Source organism: Anopheles coustani, chromosome 2, assembly GCF_943734705.1.
Source record: "Anopheles coustani chromosome 2, idAnoCousDA_361_x.2, whole genome shotgun sequence".
In the NCBI taxonomy this organism is placed as follows: domain Eukaryota; kingdom Metazoa; phylum Arthropoda; class Insecta; order Diptera; family Culicidae; genus Anopheles; species Anopheles coustani.
The window spans coordinates 69,279,185-69,297,996 of NC_071289.1; the positions used below are offsets into that span (position 1 = coordinate 69,279,185).

Genomic DNA, 18,812 nt, shown 5'->3' on the forward strand with positions numbered 1-18,812 from the left:
AGTCATTGCGGGGTCACTCCGGTCAAACGGTGTGACGGCGTGAACGCCTGGAATACTGGCCTCCTCGTGGCGCCACTGGACCCCCTGGAGACAGGGGTGACGAACAGAGATCTGGGTGGGAGGGATATCCGCCCTCCCCTGCACTATCAGGGTGATGACCCCGTTGGGCCGGGGTTATGGTAGTGTGCCGCAGACGGAACGGGCCTTGTAAGGTATCTTTAATCCTGGTTTTGGATATCTAGCCCTCTGGTCTGTTTAGCCTCTCCGAGTGAGGGAGGTTAGGATGGACCCTATGTCAGCGGACAGGACCGCGAAGACGTAGGGAGTGTTTCGGAAGGGATTCACTCTCCTGGAAGTTTCACGAAAAGTCGCAAAGGTCGAAGTCACGATGTGCTCTGCCGCCTCCCGGGGCGCAGGACTGAGACCGATGTGCAGGCCGCGAGTGGACGTTCGGATACGAAGGAGTTGGTGGTGCTTCTCCTGGGGTTGCTGGCGGGCGAGTAGGATGGACCCGCCAACCATCGAAAGTCATGACCAGCAGCAGAACGGACGACGCTCGTGGCACAGTCGGGCACGTAAGTGCAGGCGCGAAAGCGCACAGTAGGAAGGTGACGGAAAGGTCTATGGGGCGACTTGCCATACGTCGATGAGGGATGCACCGGTGAGCTGCCCACCAAGGTGGTGCCCATGCGACAATTGTCTCGTCAAACCAGAAACCGGCCTGTCAAGGGCCTGGCACAAGACCTCCTTGCTCCTTCCTGTCTATGGTATCGTAGGCCGCCTTGAAGTCGATGAAGAGGTGGTGCGTCGGGATCTGGTGCTCCCGGCACTTCTGGAGGATCTGCCGTAGAGTGAAGATCTGGTCGGTGGTGGATTTGCCTCCAACAAACCCAGCTTGGTAGCTTCCGACGAAATCTGTAGCAAGGGGCGCGAGTCTGCAGAAGAGTATCTGGGATAGGATTTTGTAGGCGGCATTGAGATCCCAGATTTTTACAATTAGCTGGTGCATCCTGACGGCAAGCTCTACCGAACCCATCTTGAATAGTTCTGCCACCAGCCCATCGCTGCCAGCTGCTTTGTTCTGTTTCAGCTGCTTGATGGCACTAGTGACTTCGTCCAAGGATGGTGGGAGCACCTCGTCATCTACCTCCTGGCTAATGTGCTGCTCAATTCTGCCTGCGCCGCTGCTGGACTCCCCCAATTCCGCTCCGTTCAGGTGTCCGTTGAAGTAGCACTTCCACCTTTCGATCACATCTCGCTCGTCCGTAAGAATGTTGCCCTCCTCGTCACGACACATTGCGACATTTGGCGTGAAGCCGCCTTTTGTCTTCTTCAACATCCTGTAGAACTGGCGAGTTTCCCCCGACTGAGTTAGTTGCTGCATCAGTTGTTCATCCGACTCCTCGAAGCGGCGCTTCTTGCTCTCGAAGAGCCGGGTTTGCTGTGTCCTCAGTCGTTTGTAGTGTTCCACGTTCTGACGGGTTTCGCGCTGCAGCATTCGGGCGCGCGCTGCGTTCTTCTCGGATAGTGCCCGCCTGCACTCGTCATCGAACCACTCTTTCCTCTGGTTACGTGGCTTATGGCCCAGTGTCTGCTCGGCTGTGCTGCTGATGACTCGCTCCACCATACGCCAGTGGTCATCGAGGGACATCGTGGCGGTCGCGTTGTTGTCCGGTAGCGCTTCCCCAAGCGCTGACGCGTAGCCCTCGGCAACAGCAGGTGTTCGCAGCCGATCCGTGTTTAGGCGTGGGGTAGGCCGGTGACGCAGTGTGTTGACAGCGCAGAGCTTCTGCCGTAGCTTCACCATAACCAGGAAGTGGTCCGAGTCGACGTTTGCGCCCCTGTACGTACGTACGTCGATGATGTCCGAGAAGTGCCTTCCGTCTATGAGAACGTGGTCTATTTGGGAATATGTCTGCTGTGGTGATCTCCAGGTGTAGCTGAAACGAGGTTTGTGCTGGAAGAAGGTGCTACGGATGTTCATGTGCCTCGAGGATGCGAAATTTATGAGCCGGAGGCCGTTGTCGTTGGTTAGCTGGTGGACACTAAAGCTACCAATCGTAGGATTATAGGCCTCCTCTCGCCCGACCTGAGCATTTAGATCTCCGATGACTATCTTCACATCATGTTGTGGGCAGCGGTCGTACTCCCTCTCGAGCTGCGTATAGAAGGCGTCCTTGTCGTCATCGCTGCTCCCAAGGTGCGGGCTGTGCACATTAATAATGCTCAGGTTGAAGAAACGTCCACGTATCCTCAACCTGCACATCCTATCGTTGATCGGCCACCATCCGATCACACGCTTTCTCATAGCACAGATAACAAGGAACGCCGTACCGAGCTCGTGCTTGTCTCCACCACTCTGGTAGATCATGCAATCGCTACGGTAGGGGCGCTCCGAGACTCCTTTCCAGCGAACCTCCTGAAGTGCTACTATTTCAAAGCCGCGGGCTCTCACTTCCTCTGTGAGTATTCTGGTACTCCCGGGTGAGGTAAGAGACCTGCAGTTCCATGTACCGAGTTTCCAATCGTAGTCCTTTTTTCGTTGCGTGGGTCGGGCATGATTGGTCCAAAACGGGTATTCTTCGTGGTGACTATTCGTTGCAATTGTACAGAGGGTGGCTTGCAAGGCCTCTCCCTCCGCCTCCTATCTCGTCGGTGGAACAACGCATCCTAGCTGTTTTACGTCCCGTAGGATGCCAGGACAGGGTGTACAGCCGCCCCTAACATGGGGAACAGACGCTGGTTCGAGCCGCTCCTAACATGGAGAACAGACGCTCGGGGATGAACTACTAGTAAGTAGCAGTCCATTCCCCCTCTCAATTCAGCCTTGCCGCCCATCCGCCCAAGGGGGTGGGTTTCCCCGTGTACCCAAGCTTGGATATTTAGGCGACAAGTTACCGTTCTGTACGTCGCGGACGTATTGAGTAGGAGTTGGGGAGGAGAGCCTATAGTAGCCTTCAGGAGGCGTCGGATCCAACCCTTTACAGAACCTGCTATAGCTGTTACATTCGAATATGTGAAGCATTTAAATTTAAAATTCTATTCCTTTGACATGAATTTCGGGAAATGTGAACCGAGTCTCCTGTTCGCGAACCGTAACTATCCGAACCCGTTATCATCCGGAGCAGATTAAGACAAGGACTGTACTTTGCTTAAAAAGTGAATCTTTATTGGTAACGTACAATTTAATCCAGGTAATAAATATCTTCCAGAGAGTGGTCAATGGTCACGGTGGATGGTGGATGAAGCGGCAGGACATTGAAATACATTTCACCGAAGTCGAAATGTATCACCACATGGTCCTCGCCATGGGGTACAGATCACAGTGAGGTAGGAAGGGTTAGTCCAGTCGATCGAAATCCAGCCGCTTAGCCATGGTGGTGACCATGGTGATGGTGGTGGCCACCGTATCCACCGAATCCGCCTCCGTATCCGCCGAAGCCGCCTCCGTATCCTCCGAAGCCACCTCCGAAGCCACCACCGTAGCCTCCGTACGGGTAGCCTCCGAAACCACCGCCGTATCCACCGTATCCTCCGTAGCCACCGCCGTGGTGGGCCGTCTCCGCCACGGCCAGCTCACCGCTATCGTCATCCGCTTGCACGAGCAGCACCGCGGCATTGTCCTGGCTTTCCGGACCGGCGATCGGCTGGCCGAGGTCAGGGGCTGGCATGGCCATGCCGATGGCGATCAGGCAGCTCACAATTGCGATAAACTGTAGGGTGGGATGCAATAAACGATAGATGATTTAGTATACGCAATGTTGGATAACTTGGGCACATTCTAGTAGTCGAATTCACAACTGTTTCAATAACTGAGATCAATGAAGATGTCATTTGGCACTAGCTTGAGTCACTGAATGCTGAACGCTTGCTATAGAGTTCTTCCAAATGCGACACAACTGTTTGCCGACCGTTTTCACACCTCACTGCTATACACACCTTAAACATGGTTGCTGTGTTGATGAACGTTTCCTGATTTGAAGACTCGCGAAGACTCTGTTGCTTTGACGAACGTCGAATTTTAACTGTTGCCAAATCGCTCCACTGGCCACACTATTTATACGCCCGCCCCGTCCGGAATCGAAATCAACAAAAATCCCCAAAAAACCCACCGGGGAGCCGCGCGTCTGGTTAGCGATTTTTCTCCACGAGGACGGACGGCTGAAACGTCACCGTGTGCGTGCGGGGTCGGACGACCATAAAGGAGGATCGCCGAATAAAAGAAACCGGTCCGACGGGCGGAGCGGGCAATGGGGAAGTTCGGATCGTTCGAAGATAAATGAACACTTAAGGGTGGGACCCGTTGAAAGCCTGCGGTAGGGCTGGTGGAGAAATGAGCCGGTGAGAAGTTTCACGGAAGGAAGCCAGGAAGACGATCGAGAGACAATGAAAACAAAACAAAAAGAAGCCCGCTGGTAAGGTTAAATGCTTTTTATGATGTTCTCTTGCCGGGAACAAATCAAATGCGTAGATATGCTTCTACATCCGCGAAATACTATATGGACATGTGAAAAAAGTGCGCTGGTTTATCAAACAACTAAATTGAAAACAAATGTTGTAAGTAAAAACATTACAAAACTAGGACGACATCTTCTCAATCATATCCAAAACATAATGACTATTTCCTTATGCGATCAAAAATTATTTTCTAACCAATGTCAACTATTTGTCTCCTTAATTGGCAGTTTTTTGTGTCAAACAAAATTATAAAAAAGGCAAACGTTTGCCATTTAATTACACAACGAAACCCGTCTTAAAAATAGATGAAAAAAACGAACATCGTCCATCCATGTTCAAAGTGACCGACTTTACTCTTCAGCGTGACCCGGCTTTGCCATTGCATGCATGAGTGGGCAAAATCGGCCCCAGAACATTTCGAAGCAGAACATTTTGCTTCAAAATCAACTTGAACAAAAAATACAGGTTCAACGACTTGGAGATATGTTTCCTTCGTCGGTGAAAGCGCGAGTCACATCGAGACATGTGCGTAGAAAACAAATTACTGAACTCGAAAGTTCTTATACGTTTACGGTTGGATTTGTGATAAGTTGTTTTCCATCAGGACATGGGCGATTTCGCATAGTTTACGTTACGAAATGTTGTGAAAATATTGACCTTTTGCTTAGCGAACCCACCCACCTTGCCCGTATCAATGCGTGGGATTGTTTTGTTCGAGGGCCAAACAGTTAATATGGCTGTTATGCAATTTATAAAAAACATCCAAAAATCAAAACATACACAACCATATGGCGATTGATCCAGCTGATTCCGATGTCTGCTCCAGCTTCCGTCGCCTGTCGGGGGCAATCTATTTTGGAGTCGCATATGATTCATCGACGCCGTCTGCGAGATTCGCGCGTGCACGCGCAACAGTGTCACCCGAAAAGAAACAAACAAACAAACAAACAAACAAACAAGCGAGACGACGATCACCGATGGAATCGGCATACGTCACCATTGTAAACTCGTTTGTTCGGGCGTTGAAGTTCTTTGATCGCAGTGTGCGTTGCGCGGTCAGGTTCGGGCTTGTTTACCACGCTATGGTGATCGGTTTAATTTATTCCCACCAGCCTGCGTAAGCTACTGCGATCAGCGTCGAACGCCACACCGGAAGGAATGGTAAACAGAATGGAGCCTTAATTTCATCCTCCCCAACACCCTCCGTTCTTTCCTTTCCCGTTGAGTGGCTTTGGGCTTTTGCTTCTCACTAACGTGCTATTCGCGAGACGCCGATGTTGTTTACTCTTTGAATTGTCGTTTCTATATCCGGGGTTTCGGAAGGTTTGGGGTTTTCCCCCTCGTAGTGCTGAACGAGATGATGATCTTGAAGATGATGAGAACACGCAGAACAGGTCGACTTGATCGTAAATACATGCGGACTTTATCGGGATTCGGGAGTACCGTATCGCACGGATTATCGTGCACACATTTTCATAGCGATGCTAAACTAATTCGTTTTCTGAATTAAAAGTAAAACCAAGTGAAACTTTATCTGAAGGTACATGGTGTAGTTTAAACAAAAAGTATGATCGATGATTCCTTCACACTTTCTTCTTTTACGAAATGAAAATACTCTCAAATAAACTATAGTATAGTTTACTATACTATACTCTACTACCAAATAATAAAAGCCGGTTGGTAGTGGAATTTTTAAACGTAAATAAGTGGCAGTGTCCCTATAGAAGTGTTCGAGTAGCATTAATTTTGATGTTTGGGTTCAAGTGTCTGAATGAGAATATAACTTATCAAAACTGTGAATTACCGATTTATAATTCCAGTGACTAAATTTTGGTCGGAAATCTATGGTTTAGACCAGGGGTCGGCAAATTGCGGCCCGCGGGCCAAATGCGGTCCGCCTACTGATTTTTTTTTTTTGCCGCCCGTAAGCAAATTTTAGTGCTTCATACAAAAACCTCATCTCAATTTTTAACGGATTTGTTCATGATATAAGGTTTGTTTTCTTCTCAAAACTGAAGATTAAATTTATTGAATGAGGTGTTCCTGTTCAAAACATCAAAATTTAACGAAAATAAGTATGTTAAAAAAGATTAACGGTAAAATTTAATATATTTTGTCTTTTACCACTTTTTTGTAACTTTACTATTAAATAAATTAATATTCTATTCAAAACAGTTATTTCTTCCAAAAAAAATAAACTCATCGTTTAAAGCATCCGGCCCGCGCTTTCGGCTTCCTTTTAATCATCTAGCCCTTTTTAAGAAATGTATGCCGACCCATGGTTTAGACGGTTTAATTTGTTTAGTAAGTTCGACTGGAAATTTGATTATCGTTCTGCAATCAACAAACAAATGAAGTTGATAACGATGCGAAAAATGCCATGTTTGAGAAATTTTATAATTAACTGTTAACATACGGAAAAAAGTTAGTTGACATTTTCTGTTTTAACTTTTTGTTTAAAATTAACTCAAACCATATGATTCGTGTTGTACACTAAAATCTGCCGAATACGGAAGAATACAATTGAAATTTGTTTGTGGACAAAAAAAACTCTTAAAATTTCATCCCTTAACGAATTACACAACATGTGAAACAAGTTCTTCAGATAAAGGTTTAAGAGACCCTCCAGCCTGGTAGCGTTCCCAATCATGTGTGTCTCTTTGGATGCCATCCGGCCAAAGTTTGTTGTTAATGACCAACAAACTCGGTTCTTTCGGGTGACCTGAGGGGTTCGAGTTCGCATGTAGTGCTTGTTCCTTTGGACCACAAAACAGCCGTTGATGATGATGATGATTGCCATTTCGATTGGAGAAGCCGCCCTCCCGGCGAGGGAAAAGAAGTCCCACTTGGGTGGATTAAGGAAGCCGGTCAGCGTGTGTGTGTGTGTTCGATGTCATGTTGAGATTTTAAATCAATTCCCGCACGTATTTTTTCCATCCCTCCAGTTCCCCAATTTGTATCACCTCTGCAAAGACGATAACATCCGCGGAGTCTTCTTTTGGGGAAAAATGGTAGCGTAACAAAAAACCACGAACATTCTAAGACAACGGCACAGACCATGACGAATGGGTATGCCGGTAGCCGAGGGAAGACACGCGGCACTGAAATGAATTTTTGGCACTCGTAGCTCGCGCGCCCGACGCAGCGTTCAGTTCTTTTTAATTTGTTTTCTATTTTCATCACAACGGTTGCGGGATTATCATTCTTAGACGAAACGCACAGGGATGTCTCTGGATGTGGAGTGGGAAACTTTTTGGATCAAACCAGTTATTAATGATAATGATGGCCCCGCTCGGAACGGATGATTGATTAGGAAATAATTTTAATCCGAACCTTTCGTCAAAACAATCGACGCAATTTAATGGCGAAGGTTATCACGGACGAACTGGGAAGCTTATTCTTTTCAGCTACGCCATCTTCCATTGCGGAAGATGACTAAGATGTGGGCCAAAGCTCATTTAAGGCACGTATCTGTGGTAGGAAGTCATGCTTGAAATAGGAGATTAAATAAGAATTTAATCAAAAGGCGCTTTTCGGATGAAAACGTACATCTGAAGTCGAACTAGAACCTGGGTGGATACGATACGCAGGCACCGTGTCTAAATTGTCCAAAAGAAGATGATTTTCCAATCCACGCCTTGAGGGCACTCGTTCGATTGTAATTCTTTGTGGCATTCTGGCACATCTTCAGGAGCTCCTTCTGTCAGTTTTTTTGCCCTTTCGCGTACTTCGTAAGGTTGGCTCGGTACTCCCGGGTTGTTTGAAGGGAAAAAAGGATATATAAACGTAATCGAGGCGCGTTCGGTAGCGATCAGTTCGGTGTTGGCTAGCTCGAGGTGTCGATCGAATAAACGATGAACAAGGTGCGTGCAAAGAAGGTCAAGCGAAACCGGGTGTATCAATCGGCTTTTCCAATGCTTTTCTTCCCTGAACAGGTCCTGATCCCGGTGATCCTGTGCAGCTGCGCCTGTCTGCTGGCAAATGCGGCGCCCACTTCAGAGGTGTCCAGAGACAGCCTCGTTCCGGTTGCGGAGGGTCGGTTGGAGGACAACGACGATAGCGACCTGCAAGTGGCGGAAGCGGCCCATTACGGATACGGCGGAGGGTTTGGACACGGCGGTGGATTCGGGCACGGTTTCGGCGGCGGATTCGGGTTCCGCAAGTTCGGTGGATTCGGTGGAGGCGGCTTTGGACATCACGGCGGCTTCGGCGGAGGGCACGGTGGGTTCGGTGGATTTGGTGGCCACGGGCTGGGCGGGTTCGGCGGCGGCGGCGGTGGGTTCATCGTTGGCGGTGGATTTATCAAGGGCGGCGGATTCTATGGCAAGAAGCGATAGACGGAGTGTGAAATAAATTCAATCCCTCAAACCGTGTTGCCTTTGCGTTCTCTACCTTGCCACGAGCACCTTCTCCCGGTGGGACGTGCCGGGCGGAAATAACCGGTTGAACGGACTGCTATCGCTTCACATTGAGAGCCCCGATCCGGTGGGCTGTTGTTGCAAAGTTGCCGCTCATCATGGCGCAGGCTCAAGTTTACCATGACCTCCTCCCGATGTACGTATCATCTGCTCGCGTTCATCTTCTTGTGCGCAAAAATTATCTTCTTCCACCGTTTCTAAGCCTCATAAGCCTCTGACCAACGTTCTCGTCCGTCACATGCCGTTGCTTCACGCTGCGGTTTCTACCATTTATCATCGAACACACCTCGCACAAAATCAGCATTGAGGTGCTTTAGAATCTTCTGAAACCATTCACCAAACACGGTGGGGAACATATTAGGATCAGCGATTCCCGCAGACCCGTGGCAGATCGGGCCCATCATCGAGCCCTTTGCATGGCGTCGAAGGCGAACAAGATGCGATAATCAGATGCAAATTAACCCGCCCGTCTGCCGGTTGGGGGTAAAGCATAAACGCAAACTCATAAAGCACTTTGTTTGTGCGAAATTATAAATGAACGGTTGCATATTCAAGCGGGATGACTAAAACGGGGTTGTTTCGAGCGAGTCATCGTTTCTATTGCTGCTGATTGAATGTTGCCGGGCGGACGGCAAGGTAATTCCAACATAGATAAAACGGTACCTATGACAACGGTTTGATTTAGTGCCATTTGCATTGTAAATGATGAAGTTGAGGTTGTAACGACGAAGTTTTGCGTTTACATTTTCGTTTGGGAATATAATAATTTGTTTTGTGAATATTGCTCCCTGGAAATCGTTCTTATTTGATTACATTGTTTCAATTCGAATTACCAATGAGCATACAAAATTACCACACGAAGAACATCACTTGACCGATCAACATGATCGTTAAAATATTGAAACATACTATGCGACTTGCGTGCAAGTTGTATGCTTTCCCAAGATCATGATTCCATTTTAGTCGATCTCTTCGTCTAATGCTATAAGAGGTAATGTTTTAATGTCACCATTACCCTTAGAGCATCATTCGATGAGATGAGCATTTTTCATGAGTTTAACATAGTAACGCTTTGTGCATTTAAAAATGATGATAACTTTCCACTATTCACATACGCTAGGAAATGTCTGATACATGTTGTAATTAGTGCTTTACAGGGGTCTATTTTCTACATAGGCTTCGTTTAAATAGCAACATTATTTAAACATTGCACTGTTTTTAAGTGTCTGATAATGGATGTTTCGTACTGTAAAAAGTCGATATGAAATGCAAAGCAGCTCGCAAACCTAGATATCTCAATAAAAACCAAACATAAAACATTTTATACCGAAAGTGCAGTAAAGTTCGTTGCCGAGATGGACCCAACTGCTAAGGTTACATGATATAACTGCTATTGGAAAGTGAAAGTGAGCTTTGTTATTCTTATGAGTTATTTATTTTTCCAAATTATTTACATAGACTATTAATTAAAGTACATCAAACAAAAAACTTATCTTATCCCCGATCAGATAATATGTAATATTTTTCGGAACGATCTTTTAATCATCAAAAAATACACTAGGCGTATAACAATTAACAAATTTTCAGCTCCAGTTTTAAGAAAAACTGTTAAAATAAAAAAAACGTATATGATCCAAGGAGAAACCCATAAATTTATTCAATAATTAAACACTTTAACCGCAGTAATCAAAAAAGAATCAGCTACATATCTAAAATCGATAACAGAAGTGAATAAATTTAAAATTAAACAAAGTTGATTGAATTGAAAAGACAGGAACAAACAAAGTAGGACGCAGAACAAACATAAGAAATAATCATCAAATGATCACCATTGTTCCATGTTATCAATTACGTACTCATGCACAGAATCCAACAATATCTATTGTCAAAACAATGTTTTCTACTGTTTTTTTGGTGCTACCAACACATCCCACCGTGGCCGCACTAGCCCAAGTACTTCGACACCGTTTTGTTTCCGCGATAGAGATCATTCGCAATTGTTCGCGGCGTCGTCTTACAGTAGGGACGGGCGTGCTTTGCAAGATGCTTCGCTCACGATAGACACTTCAGAAGCTCCCAATTGCAGCATTAACATTTCAATTCGCCCTTTGGTACCGGAGGTACCCTCAACGGTGATCACCCTCGGCGGGGTAGTGGTGGTATGCCCAATTTGTCAGCACCCAGCACTCCAGATCATAATCGTGCATTCGTTAAACCGAGGCGAAGGATTGGGGAAATAATGGCATAATGCTATCAGGGCGTCATCAATCTACGTTCCCTTTCGGGTTTTGGTTGTTTGATGTTGCCTCAGAGAAAAAGCACAACCATCGGTTGTAGGAGTACGCTTCCAGGTATGGTAGGTATACCATGCTGACCGGTGGAGATTGTTCTACCACGATCCAGCGCGATGTAGTCAAAGGAGTCGTTAACATTTTCACACGCGTTCCGTGCGTGACGACGACGGCGATCGTTGCGGACGTAAATGAGTATTTAATGGACCACGAGAGGTTGTTATGTACAAAAAAGGGCTTTGCAGGTTTCTTTTATTGAAATATCGATCAACAGGAACAGCTGGAGGAGTTGGACATTACCGGTTCCTCAAACAGTTTGATGAAGGGATGTAACATTGGGCAGTGGAGGTGCTTCTTGGGCGTTGTGTGTTTGTGTGTGTGAGTGTATGTGTGTGTATGGATGTGTTTACCAACCACTGGAACCGCTCCAGCCACCGCTTCCGTAGCCTCCGCTTCCTCCGGTGGACCATCCGCTGCCACCTCCGTATCCGCCACCTCCGTAACCGCCACCTGAGGACCATCCCTTGCTGACTCCACCCGACGACCATCCTCCCGATCCGCCGAGGCTACGTCCACCGCCATACCCGCCCGAGGACCATCCACCGTGGCCTCCTCCGAAGCCGCTACCACCCGACGACCATCCCTGGCTCAAACCGCCTCCGTAGCCTCCGCCCGACGACCATCCGCCCTTGCCGGCGCCGGACGAGGCCCAACCACCGCCGAGACTGCGTCCACCCGAGCTCCAGCCACCTCCGTGTCCTCCACCGAGTCCGCTGCCTCCTCCCAGCGACCATCCACTGCTGACCCCACCTCCGTAGCCGCCTCCGTACGAGCCGCCACCGCTAGACCATCCCTTGCCGACGGAACCTCCGAAGCTGCTTGGCCAACCCTTGGAGTAGCCGCCGCCGAGTCCACCGCCGCCGCCGGACCAGCCCTTGCTCAGGCCACCCCCGCTGGACCATCCGCCGCCACCGCCCAGGCTGCGTCCACCGTAGCCTCCGCCGCCGCTGCTCCAACCACCGCCGTGGCCACCTCCACCGCCGGACGTCACGATGATCACCTTGCCTCCACCGCTACCGTGACCGCCGCCGCCACCACCACCGCTCCAGCCGCTCCATCCCGATTCGGCTGTCTCCAAATCGGACGAGCAGAGGGCCGCCGCCACCAGGCAGCTCAGAACGATCGCTTTCTGCAAGGATGAAGAAGGGCCCGAGAGATCGGGTGCACCGATTGTAAGCTCTCTGTTTAAAAAAAAACAACTCGGGGGTGGGACACCTTGATTGGCGCCTTCTACCAAGACCAATTACGCTTTAGACCGAGCGATCGAACACAATCCATCCAGCCGATCGATAGCCAATTTTATCGCGTGATCTTTTCGACGCTAAGATTCAATCATCTTTTTGAAAGGCAGTTCGTGGGAGCGTGTTAACAATTTGGGTGCAGCTTTCATCAATAACAGTTCGTAATCAATCGAGCGTGTTTGTTCGGCAGCTCTGTGCTAACACTGGGACATTTAAAGTTCGAACCATTTCAATTTTAAAGTAATGGTAAGTAATACTCCTCAACGTTTATTACAGAAAATACCTGCTTTTTCATTTTTAATTAATTTGAAAAATAAATGCATTTATACAAACAATAGGTAATCGAAAGAAAACCGTGTTGTATGCTGTTCTCTTTGAAAGATACAAATACTTGAAAGATGCAAGTACTAAGATGAAGAGTAGGAATTAAACCAGCAAAGACACTTGTATGTCAGACTTTTAATATAATGAATGTGTCTAAAAAAATCTGAGAGATCTGAAACTGAGAAATTGTTCGTCTAATTCAATAAACACTTGAAACAGAATGTTTAACCAACTAAGGCAAACAACAAATAAGGGGAGATCGAAGAAACGGAGAAAAATCGCTAAATTGTATAAAAGCCATTTAACACTTATTTCGCTCATATTGTCAGCTAGATTTCACTGATTTACTTTTTGTTGCGTATATGCTTTCCCACTTCTCGGACTGATTGTGCCTTTTTTCAAGCATTCTTGAAGATTGAAAAATGTATTTGAAAATTTTTAGAAATTCATATTCATATGAAAATTTAAAATCGAAGAATCTGGCAGTTATGTAAGCGGTGAAATAGACTTCGATATTTTACCACCTTATAAATAAAATCACATTCACTTCAAAGGTTCTTCGGAGTATTGAAAATGTCCTCCAGAAACGAATAATTCACTTAGTCTCAATTTTACGATCGATGGTTAAACGCACCTTCATCATCCTACGGAACAAGGATGCTCAACGGTCAACGGCTGGAGAACAGAGACTACTGAACACTACGGATTCTGCTGCTGCTGCTGCTGTTGCTGCTACTCGGATGAACTACCCAAGTATACTATGCCACTAGCCGGCGCAAGGGTTGGCTTTTATAGCCAAAAAACTGCAACCACCGCTCGGATGAGATGTGCCGGTGCACCCAGCCCAGATGAAGCACCCCGGCCGGCTGCGGCTCTACCCCACTCCGACCTCTGGCGGACTTCGACAACAAAGAGAGCGCAACTTCGAGCTCCTCACACGGCGTTCACTTTTTAGTACTCACGGGGAGGTGGTGCCGGGCGTACAATTGCCCCCTTTTTTTCGAGCCCCACTCTACGGGATTTGCCGCGGCGTGTTCCACCCCCGGGCAGCATCAGCAGTAGCAGGTGAAGGCTCTCAGGGCGACGCTGACCTGTTCGCGTCCCGACGAGCAGCATCTTCTTCTTCAATCGGTTCTTGGCCGTTCTGCGCTATTCTCTCTCCCAGGCGTTCACTTCCTACTCCGATAAAAGTGTAATTGACGAGCTACAACTTATTGAACGAAGCATACAACCCCCCCAAATAATATTTTGTGGACCTTCCTCAACACATACACACATACACGCATGGTAGATCTACTGGCGAATCCGTGTTCCTGAGTAGTTCCGCAAGCACATAAACCCAACCATAATAATCCGCGGATGCGATCGAAGTAGATGATGACTTGCTGATTGTTGCACCAAGAGGAAGCAGCTGGTGTGAGGGGTTTGGTGGGACGCGGGACTGGTAGCCAGTAATGTCCGCCTTGATCGTCGGCTCATCATAATATTGACCAAATCTTGGCAGGCCGAACAGATGTTCTTCTTGTTCCGTACGCTAAATCAATTATTGGCAGCGTCGGGAAGATCGGCTATCGGCCAAAGGAAAACGCGACCAATGCAAGCCTCATTCCACACTTAAAATTGAGAGTGAACTTTGAGAACCCCGTAGAGCTTAATTTTAAATAGTCGTAAATGTTTATTTTACCTTATGGATATTTCAAAGCTATTCCGTAGAATACTCTACATTGTATTTCTTTTAACAATACGAGACAGATGAAGTTATAACATTTTTGTTGTTAACGAATCATGATCTACACTATAGCACTCCTAAGAATGGTCTAGTATATTGAACCTAATTAGTAATTATTTGAAACTAGGTTTTACTAAAGTTTTCGTCATCCAAACTTTGGAGAAGAATCAGTCCATATTTTTCTAGTAGAGAAGTATTCTGTAGTTAAAAACAGTTTGTTATGTTATTTATTTATTTTATTGTCTATCGGAACACACTTTAGACCAGGGATCAGCAATGTTCGGTCCGCCAACTGGTTTTATAAGGCCCGTAAGACAATTTTAGTGCTACATACAAAAAATCCAACTCCATTTTTATCGGATTTGTTCACGATGTCAGGTTTGTTTTCGTTCCAAAAATGAAGAATAATTTTGTTTTGAACGTGGTATTTTTGTTATATGTTGATAAGAGCATATAACTTCAACAAAAAAAATGTATGAGAATGTTTAAATATTTCATTTAATAAGGTACTACTTTGAAAACATTATATCATTGGTTCATAATTGACTCGTGCTTTCGGTTTCCTTTTAATCATGTGGCCCTTTTTAGGAAATATATGCCGACCCCTGCTTTAGTCATTTGTTTGGGATCGAACTTATTGGTATGTACTAATTCTACTGTAACATATACATTTTTGGTTTTAACAGTTTAAGCTCTTTGTTCTAACATTTCTTTAGAACCCATGTTAATGAAAAAATGATCCTCTCTTTTGTAATTTTTAAATATCTCATCTGTTTGAATTACATATTCGATAGATCGACTCGAGCTACAAATGGATTTAGAATTACTTTTCTTTATTATTCTTAAAATATTCTACTTCCTCTTTCTTCACCGATCTGGCAACCACCAACTGTCGTTAATCAGACATAAATATGTGTAACGTGCATTTAATTGGCACTATTGATGGTTGGCCCAAACCGTACCGGACAACCCACTTCGGGTTGCCTTAAATAAATTTTTAACCCAATCATTCGACGTCTGCTGCCGTTCCAGAATCAGCCGACTTAATTGGTTAAATTACATGCCACTACGGGATTGGGGCAGAAAGGCCCAGCTTCTTTTTCTTTGCAGTCCGATTCCTAAAGCCTAAACATATTTACCTTCAGCCCGAATCCGCCGGATCGGTTCGGTTGGAAAAAATCGTGCAGATCATTGTTGATCAGTGTTTCGAGTTTCGCTCCCCGTGAGTCACCATCGATCATTTTCGAGCCGAACTCGGGACGCAAGGGTACAATTAAAACACCTGACCAACCGTCTACGTCTGGGGTTCGGTCTTGCAATCTCCTCCCGAAGCTTCCCCAGCCCGTAGGGGCGATTGGGGCAAGGATCGGGCGGTTGATCCGGTTCTACGCAGCCACCCAGATAATCGTGATCCTGCTGGCCACCGCGCGGTCTTTGCGCTTATCGAAAGTTCGTTACAATTTTCGCAGCGTCAAGTGATTCAATTAAATCTCTACTTATCTCCCAAGAACGCAAGGTCCGCAAAGCGTAACCCTGGCGCGGAGCATTACATCACGATCGAGCCCGGCTCGGTTGGCGGAGGGATCATTCGGGGGACGCTTTTAAGTAGATCATTTATTTCTTCACCTCGTGCCCCTGCGGGTAGTTTTTCCCGTCCCTTCCGAGGAAGCGAATAAAAGCAACCGCTCTTGCACAACTTTGGCCAGCGAAGGTAGGTAAAGCGCATATGAAGATGCGGTGCGGTAGATGAAGTCGTTCATACAATGGGAAGAAGCTTAAGACCCACAAAGAAAAGAAGTATGTGCCACTGAGTAAAGTGCCAACTGAAGGGAAAAAACGGTAGAAAACATTAATCTAATGTCACCCATGAGGCGACGTTTCGAAGCGACGACGGAGGACATCAATTTTGGACAACTTCATCGAAAGTATGTGCTCACAGAATACGCCCCGGGCTCCGGGTAAGAAATAGGAGTCTTTTGTTTCGCCAGTTAAAGCGCAGAGGAGGGCAGGTTTCTCGGCCGAGGCTTTACAGTGTTTGATCGGATAAGCGAAACGCCGGGCACAATCGCACAATTGCACCAGAAGTTCCGCTGAGGAGCCACCGAGTCTGACAAGTGTTGCATTAGCGCGCAATGTGTCACGTGGCTCTTCCTCTACGAGTACCCCATTTCCCCCTCGTTGCTCGTGGCCTCCGACAATCAACAGCCATCGACCTCTGGTAGCCTGCTAGCCGAGGGACCGAGGGTGAGCACAAAAACCCATCAAACGATTGTGGATTTTAAGGTTAATTATGATTCGCAACATTTTTCATCGGCGCCCATTTTTCTGGTTTTTTTGTCCGCCGGTCCCACCGAAGCAGACGAACGGGGTGTCCTCTTGACGAGTGTACTGTATTTGAGGGCCACGCTGGATGATGTGTTGGATTTGTATTGGATTTTCCACTAGAGTCCACTACCGCACGTGGTAAAGCCGCACACAGAGCACCCAGAGCTGGAGTACATGCACATTTGCATGAGAAGATGATCACCGATCACCGGCGGGGCTATGATATCATCGCCGATCGGGTGAAAAAGTCGAATGTGGTTGTTGTTCGTTGCATAAAGAGCTTGAAAAATTGTCCAACGAAGGGATTAACCTATTCCCGTGCGCTAGAATGGAATGCCGGGAAGTCCCAGAATGTGGAGGAGATGTTTGAAAAATGGGTAATGAGTCGTAGAACAACACGCACGACGACATGGGATGCTAATAGACAGGTAGGTGTTTACACCAGGATGTAGAAAGTCATAGCACGTTTTTCTAGATGAATTCTGTCACAAACAACAGCACATTATCGTAAGGCATAACCACAAGTCATTGTCGCGTAGAAGCAAGTCTTACAGAAAGATGACTACCATTAGACACATATTACATTTTGAAAAATTTCCTAGAATATTTTCAAGGGTCACGATCTAGAAACGCTCCTCAATCGTCTTAAACGATGTTCCATCAATCTTCGTAAACTTGAGCCTTTCAATCTCGCACAACAGTACAAAGGATTCACGTGACCTTCGACGGAACCTGCGGAGAAATAAGTGATTTCATGAAAATCGAAGAAGCAAAAAATATCGGTCTTTAGAAGCGTTCCAGTAATTATTCACTCAACAAGTTCCTGGTTCAGAAGCCATCGGCCAGATCCGTTCGCGTGTGAACTTTACCGAGTACCGCTTCACATGTGCGGCTTGGATTCGGTGGCTCCCACAAAGATAAACTAAACCGCCAGTTCTTGAAGTCGCCTACAGTTCCGAGCACGCGCGGAGAAGGTCTCTTCAAAGAGGAACTTGTAGTAGGGAATCCCCCGCGCCAAGTTTATCCACACTCGAGCATCGTGGACAGCAGATTTCCGGATGCAGCGGGAAGAAGAGACGAAAATGACCGGCCACGAGAACTAACCGGTACCGGTTTTTGAGTGATTGTTTTGGAACTTTTTTTCTTTTTGTATCCCTCTTCTAAGATAATAATTGTGCATGAAAAAAAAATGTCACAACAGGAAAGAAATAAGCTCACATTGCATTAGGTAACAACGTAAATCCACATAGTTGAACTTGATCCTAATTTATGGTTATGACAAAAAGACCTACTTCCTCCGGCGTAGCCTTCAAACCGCGTTAATCATAATTAATCACAATCATAAGGTGGATATTTTTGCATCCCCCCGGTCGGACGACACGCGCAAGATCGGATTACCGAACATCATCACTTTGACACACTTTGTCTTGAAGCACATTTCCACTCGAACAGCCTCTTTGTTGACCTCCAATTATCCGCCTGCTGCGATGAGCTTTTGCACAAGTTCTGCTCAAAACCCCATGCGAATCATTTAGCTGAAGGGTAACGGAACTGAACCGAAAAGCGAGCCCCTTCTGCAATGAAGAAATAATTTATTTAAATAACCCAACCAGTCAAATGTCTGCATGTCGCAACGGAGTGGAAAGCGAAGAAAAACGCAATCTCTGCACCCGCGCAAGCAACCCGAATGGTTTCTTTGTTCTGCGCGGTCGCAATACGGTGGTTAATTAATTAAATCACACGATTATGGTTCAATCCCGGTACCGGAAGTGACAGGAGCTTTTATTCGTTGCGCAGTAAATATAAATACATTTTAACGTGCAGCCCCCCCGCGGTTAATAATTAATGGCAATGATCGCCTTTAAAACTGTTCGCTGTGAACTGTGAACATCTCACCTATTGAAGATCACTCACTCGGAGCGGGTGGCCGGATCTTCGGAAGACCCCCGCGGCCCCAGCGTTTCCC

General features: G+C 46.6%; 3 protein-coding genes across 3 annotated transcripts; 1 reads left to right on the forward strand and 2 right to left on the reverse strand.

The window, feature by feature from the left end:
* Positions 1-3,368: 3,368 nt before the first annotated feature.
* LOC131264904 (shematrin-like protein 2) lies at positions 3,369-3,948 on the reverse strand. Its single transcript, XM_058267169.1, has 2 exons — positions 3,940-3,948; positions 3,369-3,713 (listed from the first exon to the last, which is right to left on the reverse strand). The coding sequence occupies exons 1-2, from the start codon at positions 3,946-3,948 to the stop codon at positions 3,369-3,371; spliced, it is 354 nt and encodes a 117-aa protein (XP_058123152.1).
* Positions 3,949-8,312: 4,364 nt separating this feature from the next.
* LOC131264905 (holotricin-3-like) lies at positions 8,313-8,795 on the forward strand. Its single transcript, XM_058267170.1, has 2 exons — positions 8,313-8,321; positions 8,394-8,795. Exons 1-2 carry the CDS (start codon positions 8,313-8,315, stop codon positions 8,793-8,795), a joined length of 411 nt encoding a protein of 136 aa, XP_058123153.1.
* A 2,612-nt stretch (positions 8,796-11,407) lies between these two features.
* LOC131264907 (uncharacterized) lies at positions 11,408-15,762 on the reverse strand. The gene is made up of 2 exons (XM_058267171.1): positions 15,661-15,762; positions 11,408-12,356 (listed from the first exon to the last, which is right to left on the reverse strand). Exons 1-2 carry the CDS (start codon positions 15,760-15,762, stop codon positions 11,574-11,576), a joined length of 885 nt encoding a protein of 294 aa, XP_058123154.1. The 3' UTR covers positions 11,408-11,573.
* Positions 15,763-18,812: the final 3,050 nt, after the last annotated feature.

Coding starts and splice junctions, on each gene's coding strand:
- LOC131264907 (XM_058267171.1), bottom strand. CDS start 15,762: ATGATCGATGGTGACTCACGGGGAGCGAAACTCGAAACACTGATCAAC. Junction 12,357..15,660: donor CCGGCGGATTCGGGCTGAAG/GTAAATATGTTT, acceptor TCATCCTTGCAG/AAAGCGATCGTTCTGAGCTG.